At 42.8% G+C, this 24579-nt stretch overlaps 1 protein-coding gene across 1 annotated transcript in view; it reads right to left on the reverse strand.

The window, feature by feature from the left end:
* Window positions 1-24239, reverse strand: part of LOC115169989 (gelsolin-like) — a 40570-nt gene extending 16331 nt beyond the window's left edge. The window contains exons 1-5 of the mRNA XM_029726167.1: window positions 24082-24239; window positions 12573-12760; window positions 2759-2913; window positions 454-615; window positions 1-47 (exon numbers count right to left, since the gene is read on the reverse strand). The exon at window positions 1-47 is cut by the window's left edge and continues 103 nt beyond it. Of these exons, the coding sequence (XP_029582027.1) occupies window positions 1-47; window positions 454-615; window positions 2759-2913; window positions 12573-12753 (545 nt within the window). The 5' untranslated portion in view covers window positions 12754-12760; window positions 24082-24239. The remainder of the gene's footprint in view (window positions 48-453; window positions 616-2758; window positions 2914-12572; window positions 12761-24081) is intronic.
* Window positions 24240-24579: the final 340 nt, after the last annotated feature.

A 24579-nucleotide genomic window follows, 5' to 3' on the forward strand; every position in this document is an offset into this window, starting at 1 on the left:
AGCCTCTCAAAGCGGTTACACTCACTGCCACACCACTGGTAGATATCCTGAAGAAGAGGTGGAAAAGAAATACAAGAAATAAAGGGTTTAGGTTTCCAGTGGTAGCACGTACGTACAGATATTACTGTCCGTTCGGTGACTAAGGGCTCTAATCGTGTATTGATATTCCATTCCAGGTGATTTCTGGTGTAAATCATTTTTACTTTTCATGTTGCTTAGCCAAAAGCCCTTCAGGCTTGTAGGGCAAAATCCTAACTTAAGATGCATAGCTTGACATTTTATTCAAATATTCCATTGGCGTCAATACATGACTAAGAGTGAGATACTGCACCTATAAGTGTTCATGTTACTTAGCTCGTAGCCCTGATTCCAGCTTACAGTTTTCCAATACTGTAGCCTACATATACACAGGCCAGATCTACATTTCACCTGTACTGTAGTGTAGAGGTTTACCTTGCCCAGGTCCACGATGAAGCAGTCTCCCTGGTTGAAGCTGGCCCAGGACAGTACCACCTCCGTGGCCCGGATGGTCCGCCTCCCCTTGATGTGCAACAGACGCTTCACGCTCATGTCATTGGTCACGACGTGCTGGAAGCCTGAAGCCACGCCCCCTTGCTGTGATAGGAGGGGTCATATAATGTCAAAGAGTAAAGATGAGCTCAGACGCTTGTTCGGTGGTGCGCAATGTTTGAAACCTTGCAGCTTGAAATGTATTACATAAAACTTACATTATTCCCTATTCGACAAGACAGAGAATAATTTCTGTTCTACACTACAGATTTCTACCTTAATGTGCTGTCAGCTGAGCCTTCCTGGTAAGCCGCCACACAAAAACATGCATATGGATGTTAGAGGAAAATATTGAATCATGATAAAAATAAAAAAAAATGGTGATAGCGGCAACATTGCCCGATCTGAATACGAAACCAGATTTCGGTTTGCAAACCATAGATATCACTGTCCAAACTTCATTTTAACTCAAACAATTTGTCCATTGGTTTGGGGAAAAAACGTTGGCAAATCCCGGTTCTGCTTTTCCTCTCAAGGGCATATAAAGTGTGTTCCCACGTTATGTGATTATGAAAATTCCCCAAATGAGAAACAGATCTACTCTGAGGGAGAGAGATCTCCTGAGAAAGAAGGATAACTTTCCATGGCAGAGAAGCAGCTATGTTTATTTTCATGGAAAGAATGTTTTATGTCTACAAGGTAATGAAGGTTTCAGATAATGAGCCCTAGCTTGGTACCCCGTTCCCCTCTACCTCTTTTCTCACCCCTCCCTCTTTCTCCCTCTTACCCTCTCTCTTACCCTCCCTCTTTCTCTCTCTTACCCTCTCTCTTACCCTCCCTCTTTCTCCCTCTTACCCTCTCTCTTACCCTCCCTCTTTCTCTCTCTTACCCTCTCTCTTACCCTCCCTCTTTCTCCCTCTTACCCTCTCTCTTACCCTCCCTCTTTCTCTCTCTTACCCTCCCTCTTTCTCTCTCTTACCCTCTCTCTTACCCTCTCTCTTACCCTCCCTCTTTCTCTCTCTTACCCTCCCTCTTTCTCTCTCTTACCCTCTCTCTTACCCTCTCTCTTACCCTCTCCCCTCTCTCTCAATGTCCAGATGCTTTTTTATCAGCGTGTGTGTTTTGAGGTTATCTCATTAAAGTAAGACAAAAGTCTCTCTCTCATCTTACCCTTTCCCCTCTTCGTTCTGCTCCCTCATAATCCACATCTCTTTCTTTCTCCCCCTCGCTCCCTCCCTCTCTCTATTTTTCTCTCTCAAGGACACTGTGTGTAACTCTAAAATAAAAGGAAGACAGTTTCCACAAACCGGACATTTCAAAATGTAAACAGAACTGGGTTAATTACTACCAAGGTCTGAGGCTTTTCTGGAAACGTAAAACAGATGGTGAGAGAAACAGCAAAGGGAAAAACTCTCAAACCCCACAGTTGTTGTATTTATAAGGATTTCAAAATGGCTGCCGTTGACATGCTGGTTGCAGTGACTATAGTGCCTGTCACACGTTTGGTTGTAAACATGACAAAGGCTAAGGGGAATCTATGCTAATGTCTATGAACTTCAGACTCATTCACTTCATTGCAAAGTTTATGGGATGTTGCTAATGATTAAACCAGTGCTTTAAACCAGTGCTTTAATCATTAGTGACATCCCAGTGATGTCCAAACCGTATCCAGTTTTTCTATCCAGTTTTATCCAGTTTTTCAATATCTTATTTTTGGATCAGTAATAATGACTTAATCCTTCTGACCTTATACTGATAGAGTACGTCAATGGATGTCCAAAGAGTATTCCTTCCTATTGCCTAACGCATTGCCACAAACAGGAGCGATTGTAACAGAGATGTTGCAGATCGCTACAACCAACCCCTCTTGCCCTAACTGTTACCTTTCTAATGCAACACAAACCCATACATTTCTAATGCACAATAAACCACTTCCTTACCATCAACTAACCCAGTGTTTCCCAAACTCGGTCCTACCCCCTGGGTGCACGTTTAGATTTTTGCCCTAGCACTACACAGCTGATTGAAATAATCACAGCTTGATGATGAATTGGTTATTTGAATCAGCTGTGTAGTGCTAGGGTAAAAAACAAAATGTGCACCCAGAGGGTGCCCCAGGACCGAGTTTGGGAAACCCTGAACTAACCCACTGTTCTTGTGCAAAGTGTCATTAGTGGATGCTTAATTGGAAGAAAAAATTAATCACTTCCCACTCCACATCTTTCAGCTGTTAGCAGAAGAAGCTGACCTTGTACTTGATGCCAGACTTAAAGTAGCCCAAGAAGGTGATGGACTCGTTGTTCTGGACCTCTCTGAACTGGACCGGCCCTCCGCCCAGGAAGTCATCCAGCTGGGTGGCAAAGATGGCCGCCGCTCCTCTCTCATCCTGAGAACACTCATCCCCTGGAGGAAAGAGAGGAGAGAAAGTTAGAAATCATCCACAGAGATATTGCTAAAACTTGTTTTGACCAATAGCGGTTAAGTATTGCCTTTCCAAGCCTTTATTCAAACTGTTGAGTATGGTATAGGCGACTGCCTGTTTTGGTTATAGCCAACTTCTTTTGTAATTACAGTACACCAAGCTAACTAGTGAAAGTCTACACACCGCTTGCACAGTCTTCACATTTTCCTGCCTTAAAATTAAATGGGAAAAAATGCACTAAATTTGACTTATTTCGTACTTATCTTCACTGCCTACCCCACATTTTCAAAGTCAAAGCAAAAAATAAAAAACCAACATGTCTTGATTGCATATGTCTTCACACCCCAGAGTTAATACTTGGGGGAAGCACCTTCGGCAGCCATTACAGCTGTGAATCATTTTGAATCAGATTCTACCAACTTTGCACAACTCTCAGGGCAACATACTGTGCCTTCAGAAAGTATTCACGCCCCTTGATTTTTTTCCACATTTTGACGTGTTACAGCCTGAACTTAAAATTGATTAAATGTAGATGTTGTGTTACTGGCCTACACACAATATGGCATCATGTGAAAGTGGAATAATGTTTTTAGAAATGTTTATAAATGAATTACAAATGAAAAGCTGAAATGTCTTGACTCAATAAGTATTCAACCCTTTTGTTATGGCAAGCCTAAATAAGTTCAGGAGTAGAAATGTGCTTAGCAAGTCACATAGTGAGTTGCAGGGACACACTCTGTGCACATTAATAGTGTTGAACATGATTTTTGAATGACTACCTCATCTATGTACCCCACACATACAATGGTGTGTCAATACACCCAGTCACTACAAAGATAGAGGCATCAGTTGCCGGAGAGGAAGGAAACCGCTCAGGGATTTCACCATGAGGCCAATGGTGACTTTAAAACAGTTACAGAGTTTGATGGCTGTGATAAGAGAAAACTGAGGATGAATCAACAACCTTGTAGTTAATCAACAATACTAACCTAAATGACAGAGTGAAAAGGAAGCCTGTACAAAATAAAAGTATTCCAAAACATGCATTCTGTTTGCAATAAGGCACTAAAGTAAAATTGCCCTGAAAAAGTCCTGAATACAAAGAGTTATTTTTGGGCCAAATCCAATACAACGCATCACTGAGTACCACTGTTCATATTTTCAAGCATGGTGGTGGCTGCATCATGGGTATGCTTTTCATCGGCAAGAACTATGGAGTTATTTAGGATAAAAATAAACTAATAGAGCTAAGCGCAGGCAAAATTCTAGAGAAAATCCTGGTTCAGTCTGCTATCCAACAGACACTAAGAGACAAATTCTCCTTTCAGCAGGACAATAACCTAAAACGCAAGGCCAAATATGTAACCCATTTCAGGAAGCTAGGCGTATGTCGCAAGTCACTACACAGGAATCAAATCAAATGTATTTATAAAGCCCTTTTTACATCAGCAGATGTCACAAAGTGCTTATTCAGAAACCCAGCCTAAAACCCCAAACAGCAAGCAATGCAGATGTAGAAGCACGCACAGTGGCTAGGAAAAACTCCCTAGAAAGGCAGGATCCTAGGAAGAAACCTAAAGAGGAAGCAGGCTCTGAGGGTCCTCTTCTGGCTGTGCCAGAACAGTCCTCTTCTGGCTGTGCCGGGTGGAGATTATAAGAGTACATGGCCATTTAGGCCAGCTCGTTCTTCAAGATATTCAAATCTTCACAGATGACCAGCGGGGTCAAATAATAATCATAGTGGTTGTAAAGGGGGCAACAGGCCAGCACCTCAGGAGTAAATGTCAGTTGACTTTTCATAGCCGAGCATTCAGAGGTCAGGAGAGGAATTTGAACGTTTTGTTCATTCTTTAGCGTTTTTTGTTGTTGTTGCAGAAATGCCTTCTTAAACGTGAACAATCAAGTGCCCCAATAACAAACTGCCATCTGTAAATACGAATACAATTGTTAAATTACAAGCCTAGTTGGTTTAGCCATGGAAAAAGACAGGAACCTGTGGTTCTAGTCTGCCGTGAAGCATTCATCCATGTATACGGGTAAGAGTCTAGCTAGATTTTCAGATATTATGCGTATCTAATTTTGTCAGAAAGTCGTTTTCATTGCAAGTTAAAGAGTATTGTTAGCTAGCTAGCGAACGTTAGCTTGCTGGCTCGCTAGCTAACGTTACTTGTATGATCTGTGTAGTCTGTGTAATATTATTTGTATCTCAGAAAGCCATTTACCATGCTAATTATAGCCTAATGTTAGTTAGCTAGATAACATTGAACCTAGTTGGTTAGCTTTAGCTACCTGCAGATTCTTATTAATGCATTTCATGCATGGTGGCTAGCTATGACAATCCGTTTGTACTGTATGGGTTGGGATTATGGTTCATATTTTAGCTAGCTAGCTTCATGTCTAAACAAGATACTCCACTTCGCCAGATGATTACATGACCCATCAAGTTAGGCAGGTGTGTCTGGGGTGATTACGGCCATCTATTGTATTTCATGAACATGTGAACATGTCTAGACAATAGTGACCCATCTACTTAGCTAGATGTGGGTGGGGTGTGGTTATAACATTTCTTTCACATGACCCATCAATTTAGACATGTGTCTGGGTAAGCATCATCTAATAATTTAAACACTTTCTATTTTTGATACTGCTACTATGCAAGAAACCATTTCACTGTACCGTTTACACCTTCTGTATCCTGTGCATGTGACAAATAAACTTTGATTTTATTTGATATATGATCAACAACCAACTTGAAGAATTTAAAAAATAATAATGTGCAAATATTGTACAATCCAGGTGTGCAAAGCTCTTAGAGACTTACCCAAAAAGACTCACAGGTGTAATCCCTGCCAAAGGTGATTCTAACATTTATTGACTCAGTAGTGTGAATACTTATGTAAATGAGATCTTTCTGTATTTCATTTTCAATCAATTTGCTTAAATTTCTAAAAACATATTTTCACTTTTTCATTATGGGCTATTGTGTGTAGATGGGGGCAAAAACATATCAATTTAATCTCTTTTGAATTCAGGCTGTAACACAACAAAATGTTGTTGAAATTTCATTGAAATAACGTGATTCAACCAATCTGTGCCTAGTTGTAACTCCATCCCAGGGTTAGGTTTTCAGAAGACCGAGGTGGGTTTTCCTATTTACTTGGGCTTTCCTCTATTCATATGTATGTTGATCCTAACAAACTCCCCAGTCCCTGCCAGTGACAAGCATATGTCATGGTTCCTCCGGGCACCAGAGGGCAGTAGACCGCCCTAGAGACTATCTTTGTTACTCAGGTGTTGCTTATCATTTCATTATTATTTTCCTTTTAAAATAGGTGTATTTTCTGTCCTTGTTTGCAGAAGCTTGATTTTGGTTGCCCTGTGTGTTTGTTGCCTGAGTAAGAGGTCTAGTGTTTGTTGGTTCTCAGTGTTACTGTTATCCTTCTGTTACCTTATTTTCAGTCAAGTATTTACAGTTATCCTAAACCATTGATTCCTCGTATGGTCCAGTCTCTGAACCTGGGTCCAACCCCACCACGTCACAGCAAGCTTCTGCCCCAACATGGACCCAGCAGAGATCAACCAGATGAAAGAGGTCATAACCCACAAAGGAGCACTGTTGTGAAGACAGCAAGAACAACTCTCCCAGATCTGAGACCCTCCGGGCAATCACCAATCCCTTCCGTCCACAGCACACCCCCAACCCAGGAGGAGCCAATGCCCAAGTTTCATCGCCCAGTGCTACAGGCGTTGCCGTAGTTCCTCCAGGAACCCAAGATCCCAGCCCCTGAGCAGTATGACGGCCACCCAGGAGGATATAAGGGTTTTCTCACTCAGTGCTCTCTGGTGTTCGAGTTACAGTCCTCCTTGTTTCAAACCGATCAGGCCATGATCGTCTACATCATCTCTCTGCTCTCGGGCAGGGCCCTGGTGTGGGCAACAGCCGTGTGGGCCAGCAGCCACCATCCTGCAGCTTCATATTAGCCTTCGCTGCTGAGCTGTGTCGAGTCTTTGACCACCCAGTCGGTGGACTGGGAAGCAGCAAGCTGACTGTTCAGACTCCGCCAGGGGGCCAGACCAGTGGCTGACTTCACCATTGAGTTCCATACCCTCGCCACCGAGAGTAGGTGGAATACTGAGGCACTGGTTACCGCTTTCCACCAGGGTCCGTCTAACTCTATCAAGGATGAACTGGCTGCCTGGGAACTGGGAGAGGACCTTGAGTCCCTGATAACGCTGGAAATCAGGCCTTACAACCACTGACACCACCCCAGTATCCCGGCTTTCTGAGCACCCCACCTGAACCCAGCATTGAGGAGCCAATGCAGCTGGGACACACATCTGAGCCCACAGGAGCATGACAGGCACATGCGTGAAGGCTGCTGCCTCTACTGCGGAGGTTGCGGTCATCACCGTGCTACATGTCCAGAGCTGACGGGAAGCACCAGGGCTCGCCAGGACAAGGGGAGACCCTGATGAGCTGTGCAGTCCCGGCTACCCAGTCACTGTCTGTTACTACCCACAACCCTCCACTGAGAAAACCGTCAACACCAGATTCAACTCTTCGTGGACTCTGGGTCCACAGATAACTTCATTGATCCCCTGTGTGAAATGTCCCATCCCTCTGCAGATTCAAGCCCTTGATGGACGCCCCATTGGCTCTGGCCAGGTGGAATATCAGACCAAGCCCATTCTACTGCAGGTTGGGGTGAACCACTCAGACTCTTAGTTTTCTTTTGATCACCGCTCCAGAGAACCCACTGGCTAGTGCTACATAACCCACGATTCTCCTGGTCCACGGGACACCTACTAGACTGGGGTAAGGACTGCCAGACTAAATGTCTATGACCCCCACCAAGGGCCTAGCCATGTCCTCCTGCATCCATTGAAGACCAAGACTTCTCCTCTCTCCCTCCCGAATACTTCGACCTCTGGGAGGCCTTCAGTAAGAGGCTAGAGGCCACCCTTCTCCATCATCGTCCATATGACTGTGCCATAACTCCTACCTGGCTCCACACCTCCCCGGGGCCATCTGTACTCTCTCTCTTGACCCTTGAAGCACCAGTCCTGGACAATTACATCCGGGAGTCGCTGGAGGCAGGATTCATTCGACCTTCTACATCCCCAGCTGATGCAGGCTTCTTCTTTGTGGGTAAGAATGGAGGCCTGCGTCCATGCATCGATTAGAGGGCTGAACCGGATTATGATCAAGAATGTCCGCTGCCTTAGAGTTGGCCCAATGGGCCCAATTCTTCACCAATGCTTACAATCTGATGAGAATCAGGGAAGGAGATTAGTGGAAAACTTCCTTTAACACCCCTAGTGGCCACTATGAGTATTTAGTAATGTCTTTCGACTACAGACTTCCCCAGGACATTGTCTCATATCGGGGCCCCCAGTTCGTCGCACACTATTGAAAGACCTTCTGCTCTGTTGGGGGCATCGGTAAGTCTCTACTCGGGGTTCCACCCACAGTTGAATGGGCAAATGGAGCGTGCCAACCAGGAGCTAAGGAAGTTACTCCGCTGCTTCGTCTACACTCAGGCCAGAAACTGGAGCAGATACCTCGTCTGGGCGGAATATGCTCATAACACACTGCCGAATTAATCCACTGGACTGTCACCGTCACCTGCCCGACATCAACATCAGGCAAACTGGCACCGAAGACCACTTTGGCTCCTCCGACCGGGTCAATGGGTGTGGCTGTTCACTCATGATCTTCCCTTAAAGGTGAATTTGTGGGAGCTCGCTCCTCGCTACATAGGACCCTTCAAGATCCTGAGTCGCATCAACCTGGATACCTATCGTCTCCAGCTTCCCAGGTCCATAAGGTTCTGTCTGTCCTTCCATGTCTCCGATCTCCAGCCAGTCCCTTCTCTCCCCCCCACCTGCTCCTCCGCCCCCTCAACTTGTGGATGGCCAACCCGGCCTACACTGTCTGACGTCTGTTGGAGGCTCGCTGGGTCTGAGGGACCCTGCAGTACCTGGTGGACTGGGAGAGCTACGGACCCGAGGAGGGGGCGTGGGTGCTGGCCCGGTACATCCTGGATCCGGGTCTGGTAAGAGTTTTCAACCGATTACGTGGTGGTCGTCAGGGCTCGCAGCTGGAGCCGCTCCTGGGGGTGTACTGTCATGGTTCCTCCAGGCAGCAGATGCCGTACTAAAGACTTTCTCTGTTACTCAGGTGTTGCTTATCACTTCATTTATGATTTTTCCTTTTAAAAAATGTGTTTTCTGTCCTTGTTTGCAGAAGCTTGATTTCGGTTGCCTCTGTTGCCTGAGTAAGTTTTTTTCAATATTACTGTGATCCTTATTTTCAGTAAAGTATTTAATTTTATAATAAACCATTGATTCTGGTCCATTCTCTGCACCTGGGTCCAACCCCACACATCGCAGCATACCCATAACATGATGCTGCCACCACAATACTTTGTATTTTCAAGGGTTTCATTCTGTGTGTTGTATTGGATTTGACCCAAGCCTCCCATTTTTAATTTAGGCCAAAAATATATCTTTGCCATGTTGTCTTCCAGTATGACTTAACGGCCTTGTTGAAAACAGAATGGATGATTTTGATGGGATTTTTAAACACAGGCTTTCTTTTTCTGTCATTCAGGCCATTAATGTGGAGTGAATACAATGTTGATCCTCTATTTTTAAGTATTGCGGTCGCAGCATCCTGTTATGAGTATGCTTGTCACCGGCAGGGACTGGGGAGTTTGTCAGAATAAAAAAACAAAACTGCCCAGATAAAAAGTTAAAGGAAACCATGCGTCAATCTTCTGAATATCTGACCCTGGGATAGTTTGCTTTTCAGGGGAACAATTACACAAATGTTTATGCCAAAGACAGACTAGAATGGCTTTCCGATAGGTGTTGAGTGTTCCAGAATGAGACGGTCTCAGTCCTGACTTAAATCTGTTTGAAAACAAGATATAAGGTTTGAATATGGCTGTCCAATAATTCCTTGCCAAATTTACTGAGCCTGAGAAATGTTTACATAAACAATGGATATGTTGTGCAAAGTTGGTAGAATCTTTGATTTATGGCTGTAAAAAAAACAAAAGGTGCTTTCACCAAGTATTAACTCTGGGGTGTGAAGACTTACAATCAAGACATGTTTTTGTAAAAAATTATTTTAAAAAATTTAAAACGGTAGGAAAAAACAATCCTATTTAATATAAAAAAATGTGATGACTGTTCAAGGAATGTGTAGACTTTCACTGGGTACTGTATGTACATAAATGCTTATTTTAGAACTGGTTTGATCAGATTCAACAAGAACTCCACCAAGAGCCGGAAAGTTCTCTTTACTACAGCTAAATATGGTTTGAGTTTTGCCCTGGGGCTCCAACATGTGGTTGAAAAACTGAAACAATGGGGTGGAGTTGTTTGCAACTATGCGTGGATCCCTCTCAGATCTGAAACGGGAATGATAGAGAATGTTAGATCAGTAAGGCCGCCACCACAGCAAAGAACTGAAGCCTCGATCAGAGGGAGAGCTAGGCACCACATAACCCGTCCAGACCCAGGCCTCTCTAATGTGGCTGGGTAATGACTAACAGGCACTGGTATGCTATGTGTGAGAGCCGGCAGCATGCACACTGTGTTCACTCTGGTTTGTCTGTCCAAAGTCGAACTGACAAACTACACATAGGAGAGTTGGATGGAAGAGGAGAGAAAGACAGAGAAAGAGAGGAAAGGAAAGAGAGCTAGAGCGAGGGAGGGAGGGAGGGAGGGAAGGAAAAAGAGACAGAGACAGAAAGAAGGAGATGAAGGAGTATAGTGTACACTCCTACACGTAATTACTTGTGGGCTTTCTTTGAAGATGTGCACTTGCATGTACCATGCCCAGAAATCTTTTTGCCAATTGAAGCAAGCTAATAGACAAGACAGGAAAACAAGAGGGGAAATAGAATTACACAAATTAATTTCACACAAGAGTTTCAACACTCCTGTTATCTCAACACTTAGATACAGTGTCAGGGTGATGTGCGTTATTGGAAATGCTTTCTCACGTATGTGTGTTGAGAAAGAGGAACATTTCCTGCTAAGCAATATTTGTTATATGCAGATTCAGTGTCTACAATACGTGTATATTTGACCATAGCTACAGTATAGGGTATTTATACACATGCGCACTGACAAAAGTAATGTTTTCTATAAGGGTCTATGTGTAGATTAACCACAGCTACCACAAGTATTTCTACATTATTTATACCATGCAAATTCACACGGCCTTTTGTGGTAGAAACCGTGGAACAAAATAGCGCGTATTATTTTGTTTGTTCTATTCCACTGTTCCAACCAGCAAGATACATTTCTGAGCCGGGTTCAAAGCCCCCAAAAAGTACCGGTTTATATCGTTCCTTTCTGTTCTTTTAAAATCTCTGAAATCGTAATTGTTTTACATTTCGTTCAATGTTAAAATACTTAACCAATCATGCAGTACGGATAGAGCAGCTTTCTATGGAGCTGTAGCTCAGTGACTTGTTTACAGGCGAGATGGAAAGATCAGTGTCAGGCGTGAGATGCAACTGAAATTTTGCAGGTTGGGAGAGAGCGAGAGAGGGTGGAGGACGAGGCTTGGCATGAAACGCTTGGCATCTTGTAATGACATGTAATATCTGAATTAGGCCTACATAATTATACCTACGGAGGAGCGGTTTCTAGGGAGGAACTTTTAATGTCTTTCAACTTCATAGTTGGCTTAACGTTGGACCAGAAAAGCTAGCTAGCTAACAAGTTTGTGTGTGCAGAGCAGCACCAGAACTAAAAAAACATCTTACCTTTTTGTAGTTAATAAATCCAGTGTGAAATGTGATAACTATAGTATCCTTAACTAGCATATAACTATAGTATCCCTATCTATGTATCTGGTAGAGCATGGTGTTTGCAACGCCAGGGTTGTGGGTTCGATTCCCACGGGGGACCAGTACGGAGAAAAAATGTATGAAATGTATGCATTCACTACTGTAAATTGCTCTGGATTAAAGCGTCTGCTAAATGACTAAAATGTAAATGTAAAAAGTTTATCCATTGTTCTCTAATTAAAAATCTCTCTCCCTATCTTCTGAGTCACGCTTATAACGTCAGTAGGCTACAGCTAAGCTTCGGAGGGGGCGGCAGGCAGATGTTCAGCTGGCAAGCAGATGTTAAGCTGGCAGACAGATTCTCAGCCGGCAGGCAGAAGCTGGAAGAAGTTTCTGATTGACAGAGGGAGGGCTTTGCATAGGCGCTTTGTTGCCCTGATGTAAAATAACGTTATTAAACGGTTTCCATGCTTTTAAAATAATGGTTCTGTTCTGGAACAGTATAGTTCACTTTAGTTCCTGGTTCTGATTCTTTTGCTTGAACATTTTTATTATTTTCCGGTTTTCTGTTCTGTTCCCTGAACCGGTTCCAACACTTTAAAAGTAGCTCTTCTCTCCCTCTCTTTCTCAAAGTAAACATTGATCTAAGATGACTGGACGAAAGCAAGAAATCTACTACATAGATCTTTCAGATCCAGTCCATGTCCAATCAGTGGTTACTTATAGGAGTCTAGTGTAGTCTGTTTGTCTGTAGGTGTGTACTGTGTGTGTGTGTGTGTGTGTGTGTGTGTGTGTGTGTGTGTGTGTGTGTGTGTGTGCGCTAGTCTTACCCATCCACATGTGTATGTAGTAGGAGGGAGCTGCAGTTGTGTAGAGGAGCAGATAGGCATCTCCTGTGTAGAAGTTGCCGTGCAGGGCCTTGGGGACAGGCTTCAGGTCCATGTTCTCAATACGCCACACCTGCAGCCCTTTCTCCTTCCCTGCAGTCACAAACTCCTTGTGTGACACCATGACAGCTCTGAGAGAGACAAAGAGAGAGAGAGAGAGCTGGAGCTTCAAGAGGCAGACATACCATAAAAGTCATAAACTTCTCTTCTTAAAGGTTCAATATGCAGAAATCTCTCCATTTCCTGGTTGCTAAAATTCTAATAGTTCACCTACTTTCAGTTCATGTAACATAACAAGCAAGTATAGTGTAGCAAATCATTGTACTAACCGCTGTGAAATATATTTTCCATAACCCAAAATATTGTATTTTCAGCTGTTTGAAGCTTGTTTAAAAAAACGAAAGTAAAAGACGCAAAAAACTAAATTTAAGAATGAGAAGCATAGAAATAGCGCACATAGAACAGATCTAACGCTTCTTAGACTTGCTTTCAATGAGAATGACAGATCTATAACCCAAATTTCTAAGTGAATTTGGTCACTCCAAAAAGTGCCATATTGCAGCTTTAAATAAACAAACGCAGAACCAATATATAGCATTTTCTCATTCCTGTCCATTCTCTTGACTCAGACACTGTGTGCAAGATGATAAAATGGAAGCGACGCCGGTACAGAGGACAAAGAGCCGGATGCCATGTCAGGAACCGGAGAAGGCGAGTGGGAAAGCTGCTGTTACCATCAATACTACTCGCCAACATGCAATCATTGGACAATAAATTAGACGAGGTACGATCACGAATATCCTACCAACTGGACATCAAAAACTGTAATATCCTATGTTTAACGGAATCGTGGCTGAATGACGCTCGTCTGGTAGGCTCGTGTCACTGGGCAGCTCGCGGCTGTGCTTTCCTTTGTAGTCTGTAATAGTTTGCAAGCCCTGCCACATAAGACAAGCTACATTAGCTCAGTGCGAATGTTGCCTGTAATCCATGGCTTCTGGTTGGGGTATGTACGTGCAGTCACTGTGGGGACGACGTCCTCGATGCACTTATTGATAAAGCCAGTGACTTATGTGGTGTACTCCTCAATGCCATCGGAAGAATCCCGGAACATGTTCCAGTCTGTGATAGCAAAACAGTCCTGTAGTTTAAACAAAGCTAAATCACTTCTATGCTCGCTTCGAGGCAAGCAACACTGAGGCATGCATGAGAGCATCAGCTGTTCCGGACGACTGTGTGATCACGCTCTCCGTAGCTGACGTGAGTAAGACCTTTAAACAGGTCAACATACACAAGGCTGCGGGGCCAGACAGATTACCAGGACGTGTGCTCCAGGCATGTGCTGACCAACTGGCAGGTGTCTTCACTGACATTTTCAACATGTCCCTGATTGAGTCTGTAATACCAACATGTTTCAAGCAGACCACCATAGTCCCTGTGCCCAAGAACACAAAGGCAACCTGCCTAAATGACTACAGACCCGTAGCACTCACGTCCGTAACCATGAAGTGCTTTGAAAGGTTGGTAATGGCTCACATCAACACCATTATCCCAGAAACCCTAGACCCACTCCAATTTGCATACCACCCAAATAGATCCACAGATGATGCAATCTCTATTGCACTCCACACTGCCCTTTCCCACCTGGACAATAGGAACACTTAAGTGAGAATGCTATTCATTGACTACAGCTCAGCATTCAACACCATAGTACCCTCAAAGCTCATCACTAAGCTAAGGATCCTGGGACTAAACACCTCCCTCTGCAACTGGATCCTGGACTTCCTGATGGGCCACGACCAGGTGGTGAGGGTAGGCAGCAACACATCTGACACGCTGATCCTCAACACTGGAGCTCCCCAGGGGTGCGTGCTCAGTCCCCTCCTGTACTCCCTGTTCACCCACGACTGCATGGCCAGGCACAACTCCAACACCATCATTAAGTTTGCAGACAACACAACAGTGGTAGGCCTGATCACCGACAATGACAAGACAGCCTATAGGGAGGAGGTCAGAGACCTGGCCGGGTGGTGCCAGAATAACAACCTATCCCTCAACGTAACCAAGACTAAGGAGATGATTTTGGACTACAGGAAAAGGAGGACCGAGCACGCCCCCATTCTCATCGACTGGGCTGTAGTGGAGCAGGTTGAAAGCTTCAAGTTCCTTGGTGTCCACATCACCAACAAACTAGAATGGTCCAAACACACCAAAACAGTCGTGAAGAGGGCACGACAAAGCCTATTCCCCCTCAGGAAACTAAAAAGATTTGGCATGGGTCCTGAGATCCTCAAAAGGTTCTACAGCTGCAACATCGAGAGCGTCCTGACTGGTTGCATCACTGCCTGGTACGGCAATTGCTCGGCCTCTGACCGCAAGGCACTACAGAGGGTAGTGCGTACGGCCCAGTACATCACTGGGGCTAAGCTGCCTGCCATTCAGGACCTCTACACCTGGCGGTGTCAAAGGAAGGCCCTAAAAATTGTAAAAGACCCCAGCCACCCCAGTCATAGACTGTTCTCTCTACTACCGCATGGCAAGCGGTACCGGAGTGCCAAGTCTAGGACAAAAAGCCTTCTCAACAGTTTTTACCCCCAAGCCATAAGACTCCTGAACAGGTAATCAAATGGCTACCCGGACGATTTGTATTGTGTGCCCCCCCAACCCTCCCAACCCATCTTTTTACGCTGCTGCTACTCTCTGTTTATCATATATGCATAGTCACTTTAACTATACATTCATGTACATACTACCTCCATTGGGCCGACCAACCAGTGCTCCCGCACATTGGCTAACCGGGCTATCTGCATTGTGTCCCGACACCCACCACCCGCCAACCCCTCTTTCACGCTGCTGCTACTCTCTGTTGATCATATATGCATAGTCACTTTAACTATACATTCATGTACATACTACCTCAATCAGCCTGACTAACCGGTGTCTGTATGTAGCCTCGCTACTTTTATAGCCCCGCTACTGTATATAGCCTGTCTATTTATTGTTGTTTATTTCTATACTTACCTATTGTTCACCTAATACCTTTTTTGCACTATTGGTTAGAGCCTGTAAGTAAGCATTTCACTGTAAGGTCTACACATGTTGTATTCGGCGCACGTGACAAACTTTGATTTGATTTGAAAACACAACCTAACCAGGCCTCCCGAGTGGCGCAGCGGTTTAAGGCACTATATCACATGCAGTGTTAGAGGCTTTGATACAAACCCGTGTTCATTTCCCGGGCTGTGCCGCAACCGGCCGTGGCCGGGAGTCCCATAAGACGGAGCACAATTGGCCCAGTGTCATCTGGATCAGGGGAGGGTTTGGCCAGTGTGGCTTTACTTGGCTCATCACGCTCTAGCGGCTCCTTGTGGCGGGCTGGGTGCCTGCAGGCTGACACCGGTCGCCAGTTGAACGGTGTTTCCACCAGCACATTGATGAGGCTGGCTTCCGAGTTAAGGAGCGCGGTTAGGCAGGTCATGTTTTGGAGGACGCATGACTCCACCTTCGCCTCTCCCGAGCGCGTTGGGGAGTTGCAGCGATGAGACAAGATCGAAAAAGAGGGTAAAATACAAAAGAAAAAGAAAAACCTAACCTCTCAGTAATTTCATGGTGTGTGTTGATAGTATTGGGAGAGGTTGATTACACTGTGAAACAAATCACCGTGCAGTGATAACCCACTGCCCTTAATCTACCCTCTCAGCACCAGAAGGCTTATTGTGCCTCTAATACAGATAACCCCTTATCAAGGGGCATTGCATAATCTTTTTCAGATCAGAAAGTGGTTTGCTAGTGACATGTAGCCTATGGGCTCTATTTTAACAAAACTAACGCAATGATAAATATAAACGCAGGCGATAGCGCTATGGGTTCAGGGATGTGTCAGAAATTATCGGTGCACTTGTCAGAGGCTTGGCCCCTCACTGGCCAATCAGAATGTGCTCCATGGCGAAATATGTGGTTGCTTCAAGTTGTGTATTTCCAACCATTTATGTATGGCCTTGGAATCAACTCCAATTCCAATGTTAGTCCGTTATAGTTTGATAAATGGCTTACAGAAACGAAATAACAAAATGTAGACCTATCTTTGCTAAATAGGTTAACTTGAACCCATTTGCAGTCCACATTGTTCTAGGGGCATCCCCACTGATATAGGGGCCAGGCCTAGTGTAAATTACATTATGGCTGAGAATGGACATGCCAAACATTGTCAATAAGAAAGACTAAATTCATTATAATATGGCCTAAAAAGAGAACGAATAATTCTAATCAAATTCTAAACAAAACAACAACTTGTTTTAAATAGACTATGTCGCACTTAATTTCTCCCCGTGGCCATATAATATTAAAACAATGAAGACTATGGAGGGTTTTACGGCACATTCAAACTTTTCACAGAAACTGGACAAAGATCCAACATAAAGAGAAAAGGAGAATGTCCACTCCGTTATGCTGCTCCCCAATAGGCCTGTTTAATGAGCATAATCAGAACCATTTTACAGATCAGATCGCAGTCACACATCTCCAGAAGTTGCATTGCAAGTGCGCCATGGACGTTGTCACCATAAAACCAGGAAGGTGAATCATTCTAATAAGATTGGTTGAAATGAAATAAAACAAAAAACAAGCAATCAGTTTTTTTTTTAAACAACAACAATAAATACATGTAAAATGTAATGATATCATAAAACCACCAGGATAAAAAGACAGGTACTGCTGTTGAACCAGCCTTTGTTATAGTAGGCCTAAGGGAGGTCTTGGGTTTGAACATATGAAACTGAAAACAAGCAATTGTTACAGGTTAGAGATAACTTCTAAATACGAGGTTCACCGGTATTACACAAGGTTCTCATCTCTCATTTCATGATGGGCATGGACACGTAGCCTACATCATGGAGGGGGTTTCGCGCACGTCCAAAACGGGTCCTGCATGGCTAAAATAATGTTTGGTTGGTCTTTTGGTTGGTCTTAAATATCCCTATCAGCGCTGCCTGAAATTAGCACTTTGGATCATGTTTTTACCTAAAATATTTCCACCCCTCCCATCTGAATGCAAGCGAGCGGATATAAGACAGTTAAATTGCCGAACCTAGCATTAGGGCTGGAAAATGCCAGTGCGGCTGTTTTTACATAACGAAATTGCAAACTAACATGCGTTTACACTAGCGCCACCTTCATGCCAGCTGAAAATAGAGCTCCATGTGTCATGTAACCTATGACTGTAGCCTATGAAACATTGGTTCAAAACTACTGTACCTTCTGTTTGTGTATAAATTTGACTCGTTTCAGGAAACTAGGTGTATGTCGTGCGTCACTATTTCACAGGAGAGGCATTTGAACGTAAACATTTATTTTTTATCAAAATGTGTTTTTTGGGGGGGAAGAAAAACCTTCTGGAACGTGAACTTTCATGTGCCTTAATAACAAACAAATGTAAATATGAATAAAATTGTTAAATTATGAGCCTAGTTGGTTTAGACACAGAAAAAGAGAGGAACCTTCCCGCAAGCCATGATTGGCTGAGATAATGGATGGGCTGGACTTGCCAATAGATGAGTTTGGATAGGTCTGTCATGTAGCACGCTTCTGTCTATAACATGAGCTGCTCAGTATGTGTAGGTAATCCTTTCTAATTGGGCTTTTTTGAAAGATTCCACGAAGAGCTGCATAAGTGTTGATAATGTTCCACTTTCTGGAGGGCCAAGTTTTGAAATCAGTGGAATGCCAGGTGGAAGCAGAGTATGATAGCTAAGGAGATGGAGAAAATTCTGGCGTTTGATTGCAAATAATGTGAAGGGAGTCAAAAAGAGAACATACAGAAGAAGTCTGTTGTATAACACACCTGTGTCCGGATTACATCTTCAAACTAAGGGCAACCATGGCATCCGCAACACAGAGGGAGAAGCGTTCATCAATGTATACGGGTAAGAGAGTCTAGCTAGCTACATTTTCAGATATTATACATTTCTAATTGTTTTTTGTTTTTTTACTTTTTACCCCCTTTTTCGTGGTTTCCAATTTGTAGTTACAGTCTTGTCTCATTGCTGCAACTCCCGTACGGACTTGGGAGAGGCGAAGGTCGAGAGCCGTGCGTCCTCTGAAACACAACCCAACCAAGCCGCACTGCTTCTTGACACAATGCCCACTTAACCCGGAAGCCAGCCGCACCAATGTGTTGGAGGAAACACTGTGCACCTGGTGACCGTGTCAGCGTGCACTGCGCCCGGCCCGCCACAGGAGTCGCTAGTGTATGATGGGACAAGGACATCCCTGCTGGCCAAACCCTCCCCAAACCCGGACGACATTACAGGTATGATCTGTGTAATAATATTATTTATAGTTATAGCCTAATGTTAGCTAGCTAACATTGAACCTAGCTATACTGAACAAAATTATAAACACAACATGTCGGCCCCATGTTTCATGAGCTGAACGTTAGATGGCTAGCTAACAAGCTAGAAACGAACCAAAACATTGTTTAGAAAGTTGCTTTTAGTTGCCTGGTTTGCTAGATTGACATATACTAAATTCATTTTTTAAACGGATGGGTTTTAAGTGTCAAAATACACCTGGTATGCTATTTTATGAACCTGTCGTTTTTGTGTTTATACTTTTTCATAACGACAAGTTTGATGTCGGACGACAATAGAATGTTGATGTTGTCACTGCGACAACTGTCTACAGACATGTCAATAGATATAGTATAAACCAGCCTTTAGTCTTGAAATCTATGGTTATTTAGTACACTACTGTACTCACTCTGTATAGCACATGGCATCACGTGAATCCTTAAAGAGATGTTTGGGGCTAAGGCTTAAGAGGGTGGGAATGATCCCGAATGGGGGTAGACAATGAGGAGCTCTCCAGTAGGTGTACTAAAACATTCAAGGGCCATTTTCTCAAAAGTAGGGTTACAAGTGTCAAAGCAGAATTACTTTCCCATTGATCCTCAACTGTAGTGTATGATATACCATTTTCTAGCTCTGAGTCTCCACTTTTATCCAATGTAAAAAACCCAAATTCAAATTTTGTTACATAAGATCAAACCGGTCGGCAAAAAAATGATAATACAAAATAAATATCTTATACATAACTTCAGACTACTGGCACAGATCAAAAATAGTTAAACTAACATTGAACATTAAACTGAAAATAGAAACAAGGATAACATTTTATGTGCCTAGTAATTCTGAATCAAATCAAATCAAATCTAATTTTATTTGTCACATGAGCCAAATACAACAGGTGAAATGCTTACTTACAAGCCCTTAACCAACAACGCAGTCAAGAAATAGAGTTAATAAAGTATTTACTAAATAAACTAAAGTAAAAAATATATAATCAATCAAAAAGCAACACAATAAATGTACTGAGTCAATGTGCGGGGGTACAAGTTAGTCCAGGTCATTTGTAAAGTGACTATACATAGATAATAAACAGCGAGTAGCAGCAGTTTAAAAACAAAGGGCGGGGGGGTCAATGTAAATAGTCTGGGTGGCCATTTGATTAGTTGTTCAGCAGTCTTATGGCCTGGGGGTAGAAGCTGTAAGGAGCCTTTTGGTCCTTGGCGATCCAGTACCGCTTGCCGTGCGGTAGCAGAGAGAACAGTCTATGACCTGGGTGACTGGAGTCTTTGACAATTTTTTGGGCCTTCCTCTGACACTGCCTAGTATATAGGTCCTGGATGCCAGGAAGCTTGGCCAACTGCTTCTAAAACCACTGCTTCTAATGATGCCTACTACTATAACAAATCAGTAAAAGTGATATTATTGTATGATAACAGCGGGTGACTCATTAGCTTACAAACCTTAGCTAACTGTGCTGCCTGTGAATTAACTAGCTCTCTGGTTCTGCTCTAACTGAGATAGATGAGGATCTATCTTTGCACTCAATCAACAACACACCCTTGGGACGATGTAAATGTGTTAGGTGAGCTAGTTATCATATCTACTGAAGTAAAATGTGGTTGTCACCACACGGCAGCCTAGCGGTTAGCGCGTTGGGCCAGTAACCGAAAGCTCGCTGTTTCGAATACCCGAGCCGACAAGGTGAAAAACCTGTTGATGTGCCCTGAGCAAGACACTTAACCCTAATTTACTCCAGGGGTGCTGTACTACTATGGCTGACCCTGCAACAAGACACTTAACCCTAATTTACTCCAGGGGTGCTGTACTACTATGGCTGACCCTGTAACACAACACATTTCGCTGCACCTATCCAGTGTGTGACATTAAAAGATAAACAAATTTATGACCAAATATGAAAATACCTTTCTCTCTCACACAGACAAACACATACGCTTGTCTTTTCATTTCCACATGGGGATAATAATGTACGGTGCATTCGGAAAGTATTCAGACTCCCTTGACTTTCTCCACATTTGTTACGTTACAGCCTTGGATTAAATCGTTTTTTTCACCCTCATCAATCTACATACAATACCCCATAATGACAAAGCAAAAACAGGTTTTTAGATATTTTTGCACTGTATAAAAGCTGGATTGTTGATGCTATATGTATTGGCCAATGAGAGATGTTTCAGACACCAGTTGGTCATATTGACACTCCCCTGAAGGAGCATAGGAATGAATGGAATTCTGTATTTAAAGCTGCAATATGTAACTTTTTGGGCAACCCCAACCAGACTCACATAGAAATAGAAATGTTATAGATCTGCCATTCTCATTGAAAGCAAGTCTAAGAAGCAGTAGCTCTGTTCTATTTGTGCTATTTCTATGCTTCCCATTCTTAAATTTCGTTTTTTGCATTTTTTACTTTCAGGTTTTGTACACCAGCTTCAATACTGCAAAGACAATATTTTTGGTTATGGAAAATATACTTCATAGCGGTTTAGATGGTACAATGACTCTCTACACTACACTTGCTTCTTTTGTCACATAAACTGAAATTAGAGAAACTATTAGAATGTTTAGCAACCAGGAAATGTCGGAGTGATTTCTGCATAGTGCATCTTTAAGTATTTTTGTTGTTGTAGTGAAAAACAATTATACTTTAAGGAAAATGTTTTTTTATATTTCTTTTCATGTTTTATTTTGATGTTTACCTCACATAATATAACTTAAAAGTATGCATTAAGGTGTCTGTAATAAGGTGTCAGTGTCACGTCCTGACCATAGAAAGCTGTTATTTTCTATGGTAGAGTAGGTCAGGGCGTGATAGGGTTTTTTTCCTAGTTTAGTTTTTCTATGTTATGTTCTAGTTTTGTATTTCTATGTTGGGTTTTTGTTTGGGATGATCTCCAATTAGAGGCAGCTGGTCATCGTTGTCTCTAATCGGAGATCATACTTAAGTAGGTGTTTTTCCCACCTGGGTTTGTGGGAGATTGTTTCTGAGTTAGTGTATGTTTCACCTCTGCGTCACTGTTTTTTGTTCTTTAGTTTATGTATTGCCTAGTTTCACAGTGAAAATAAAATGTGGAACGACACACACGCTGCACTTTGGTCCGCTCCTTCCTACGACATCCGTGACAGTCAGTACATTTTTACATCAGTGGGGGAGTGCCAAAATGGAGGCGGGAGGCTTTAAAACAGTGCCCCATATATATTTTATTTATTTATTTATTTATTTTTATTTCACCTTTATTTAACCAGGTAGGCAAGTTGAGAACAAGTTCTCATTTACAACTGCGACCTGGCCAAGATAAAGCAAAGCAGTATGACACATACAACAACACAGTTACACATGGAGTAAAACAAACATACAGTCAATAATACAGTAGAAAAATAAGTCTATATAGAAAAATAAGTCTATATAAGTCTATATAGTATACAATGTGAGCAAATGAGGTGAGATAAGGGAGGTAAAGGCAAAAAAGGCCATGGTGGCGAAGTAATTACAATATAGCAAGTAAAACACTGGAATGGTAGATTTGCAGTGGAAGAAAGTGCAAAGTAGAAATAGAAATAATGGGGTGCAAAGGAGCAAAATAAATAAATAAATACAGTAGGAGAAGAGGTAGTTGTTTGGACTAAATTATAGATGGGCTATGTACAGGTGTAGTGATCTGTGAGCTGCTCTGACAGCTGGTGCTTAAAGCTAGTGAGGGAAATAAGTGTTTCCAGTTTCAGAGATTTTTGTAGTTCGTTCCAGTCATTGGCAGCAGAGAACTGGAAGGAAAGACGACCAAAGGAGGAATTGGTTTTGGGGGTGACCAGTGAGATATACCTGCTGGAGCGCGTGCTACAGGTGGGTGCTGCTATGGTGACCAGTGAGCTGAGATAAGGCGGGGCTTTACCTAGCAAAGACTTGTAGATGACCTGGAGCCAGTGGGTTTGGCGACGAGTATGAAGCGAGGGCCAACCAACGAGAGCGTACAGGTCGCAGTGGTGGGTAGTGTATGGGGCTTTGGTGTCAAAACGGATGGCACTGTGATAGACTGCATCCAGTTTATTGAGAAGGGTATTGGAGGCTATTTTGTAAATGACATCGCCGAAGTTGTTTCAGTATGATATATTGAATAAAGTAATAAAGACAGACACCAATGTCTAGTTCAATAGCCTTGTTCATGCATTGTACAAATCCCTACACGCGGAGTCCGGGGAACAGTCCGGCTAGTCGATTACCTATCAACTAGACTCCGTAACAGAAGTCGAGGATTGGTAGGATGGTCAGTTTTACAAGGGTATGTTTGGCAGCACGAGTGAAAGATGCTTTGTTGCGAAATAGGAAGCCAATTCTAGATTTAACTTTGGATTGGAGATGTTTGATGTGTGTCTGGAAGGAGAGTTTACAGTCTAACCAGACATCTAGGTATTTATATATATATAAACCCAGGGTCGTTACAATATATATATACTCTATAACTCATCTAGTGTACTAGTATAGGTCTATTAAATAAATCATTGGCATCATTTGATGCATATAATAATGAATCTGATGCAGTTCGAACTCAATGGTGACATTTTTCCATCTTCGCAGGGAATGTTACATAACAGAATAGGCTAGTCTGTGCCCCCAAATGGACTGGCTGTGCAGGGAAATGTTATCAAGCCGATTAGTATAAATTGTCCCATGCACAACTCTCAAAATGATAGGCCTATTTACACTTCATTGATAAAGCTGGTAAAATAAAGGCATTTGTTTGGCTATTAGTCAACTGCGTAAAGAGTTGAAGAGATAATGTTTCAGTCGATCTCTGTTCAAATTTAAAACAGGAATAGACCGAATTCACAGTCGGTCACACACATCTGGATATGAAATAATTTGTAACTTTGCGCAAATGTTGGAATAATTAAATCCTAACTTCAACAGTGTCTACGATTGCGCACGATAATTTAGACAAATCTCGATAAAAGTTTAGGCGTAATAAAGTTTCCATAGAGACCATTGGAGGTTCAAACAAGTCTCGCAACTTTGTAATAAAATGCATTGCAACAAAGAATCAAAGTGCACCAAATTATAATACAAAATTAATTAATATCAAAAAGTAACTCACGGTTTGACAGATGTGTAACGAAAAATGAGAGAATGGGTGCTAAGTGAGCAGAAACAGATGTGGACGCGAATACAGCTTCTTAAAACGCCTGTTCATCGCTTGTGGGGTGTTCAGCCTTATGGGTTTGGCATTGAAGCAACGCATTGATTGGTCGACAATCAAGGAAATGAAAAAAAGAGCTGTATAGAAAATCGAATGAAGTGGAATTCGTCACATGCTTCGTGAACAACAGGTGTGGCCTAACAGTGAAACGCTGACTTACGGGCCGTTCTCAACAATGCAGAGAGAAAGAAAATAATAGAAAAATAAAACATAATAATACAAGTAATAATAGATACACAATGAGTGACCATAAGTTGGCTATATACACGCGGTACCAGTACCGATTCGATGTACAGGAGTACGAGGTAAATGAGGTAGACGTGCATATAAGTAGGAATAAAGGGACAGATAGTAAAGTGTAGTAGCAGCATATTTGATGAGTCAAAAAAGTTGGCG

Source organism: Salmo trutta, chromosome 31 (assembly GCF_901001165.1).
Source record: "Salmo trutta chromosome 31, fSalTru1.1, whole genome shotgun sequence".
In the NCBI taxonomy this organism is placed as follows: Eukaryota; Metazoa; Chordata; class Actinopteri; order Salmoniformes; family Salmonidae; genus Salmo; species Salmo trutta.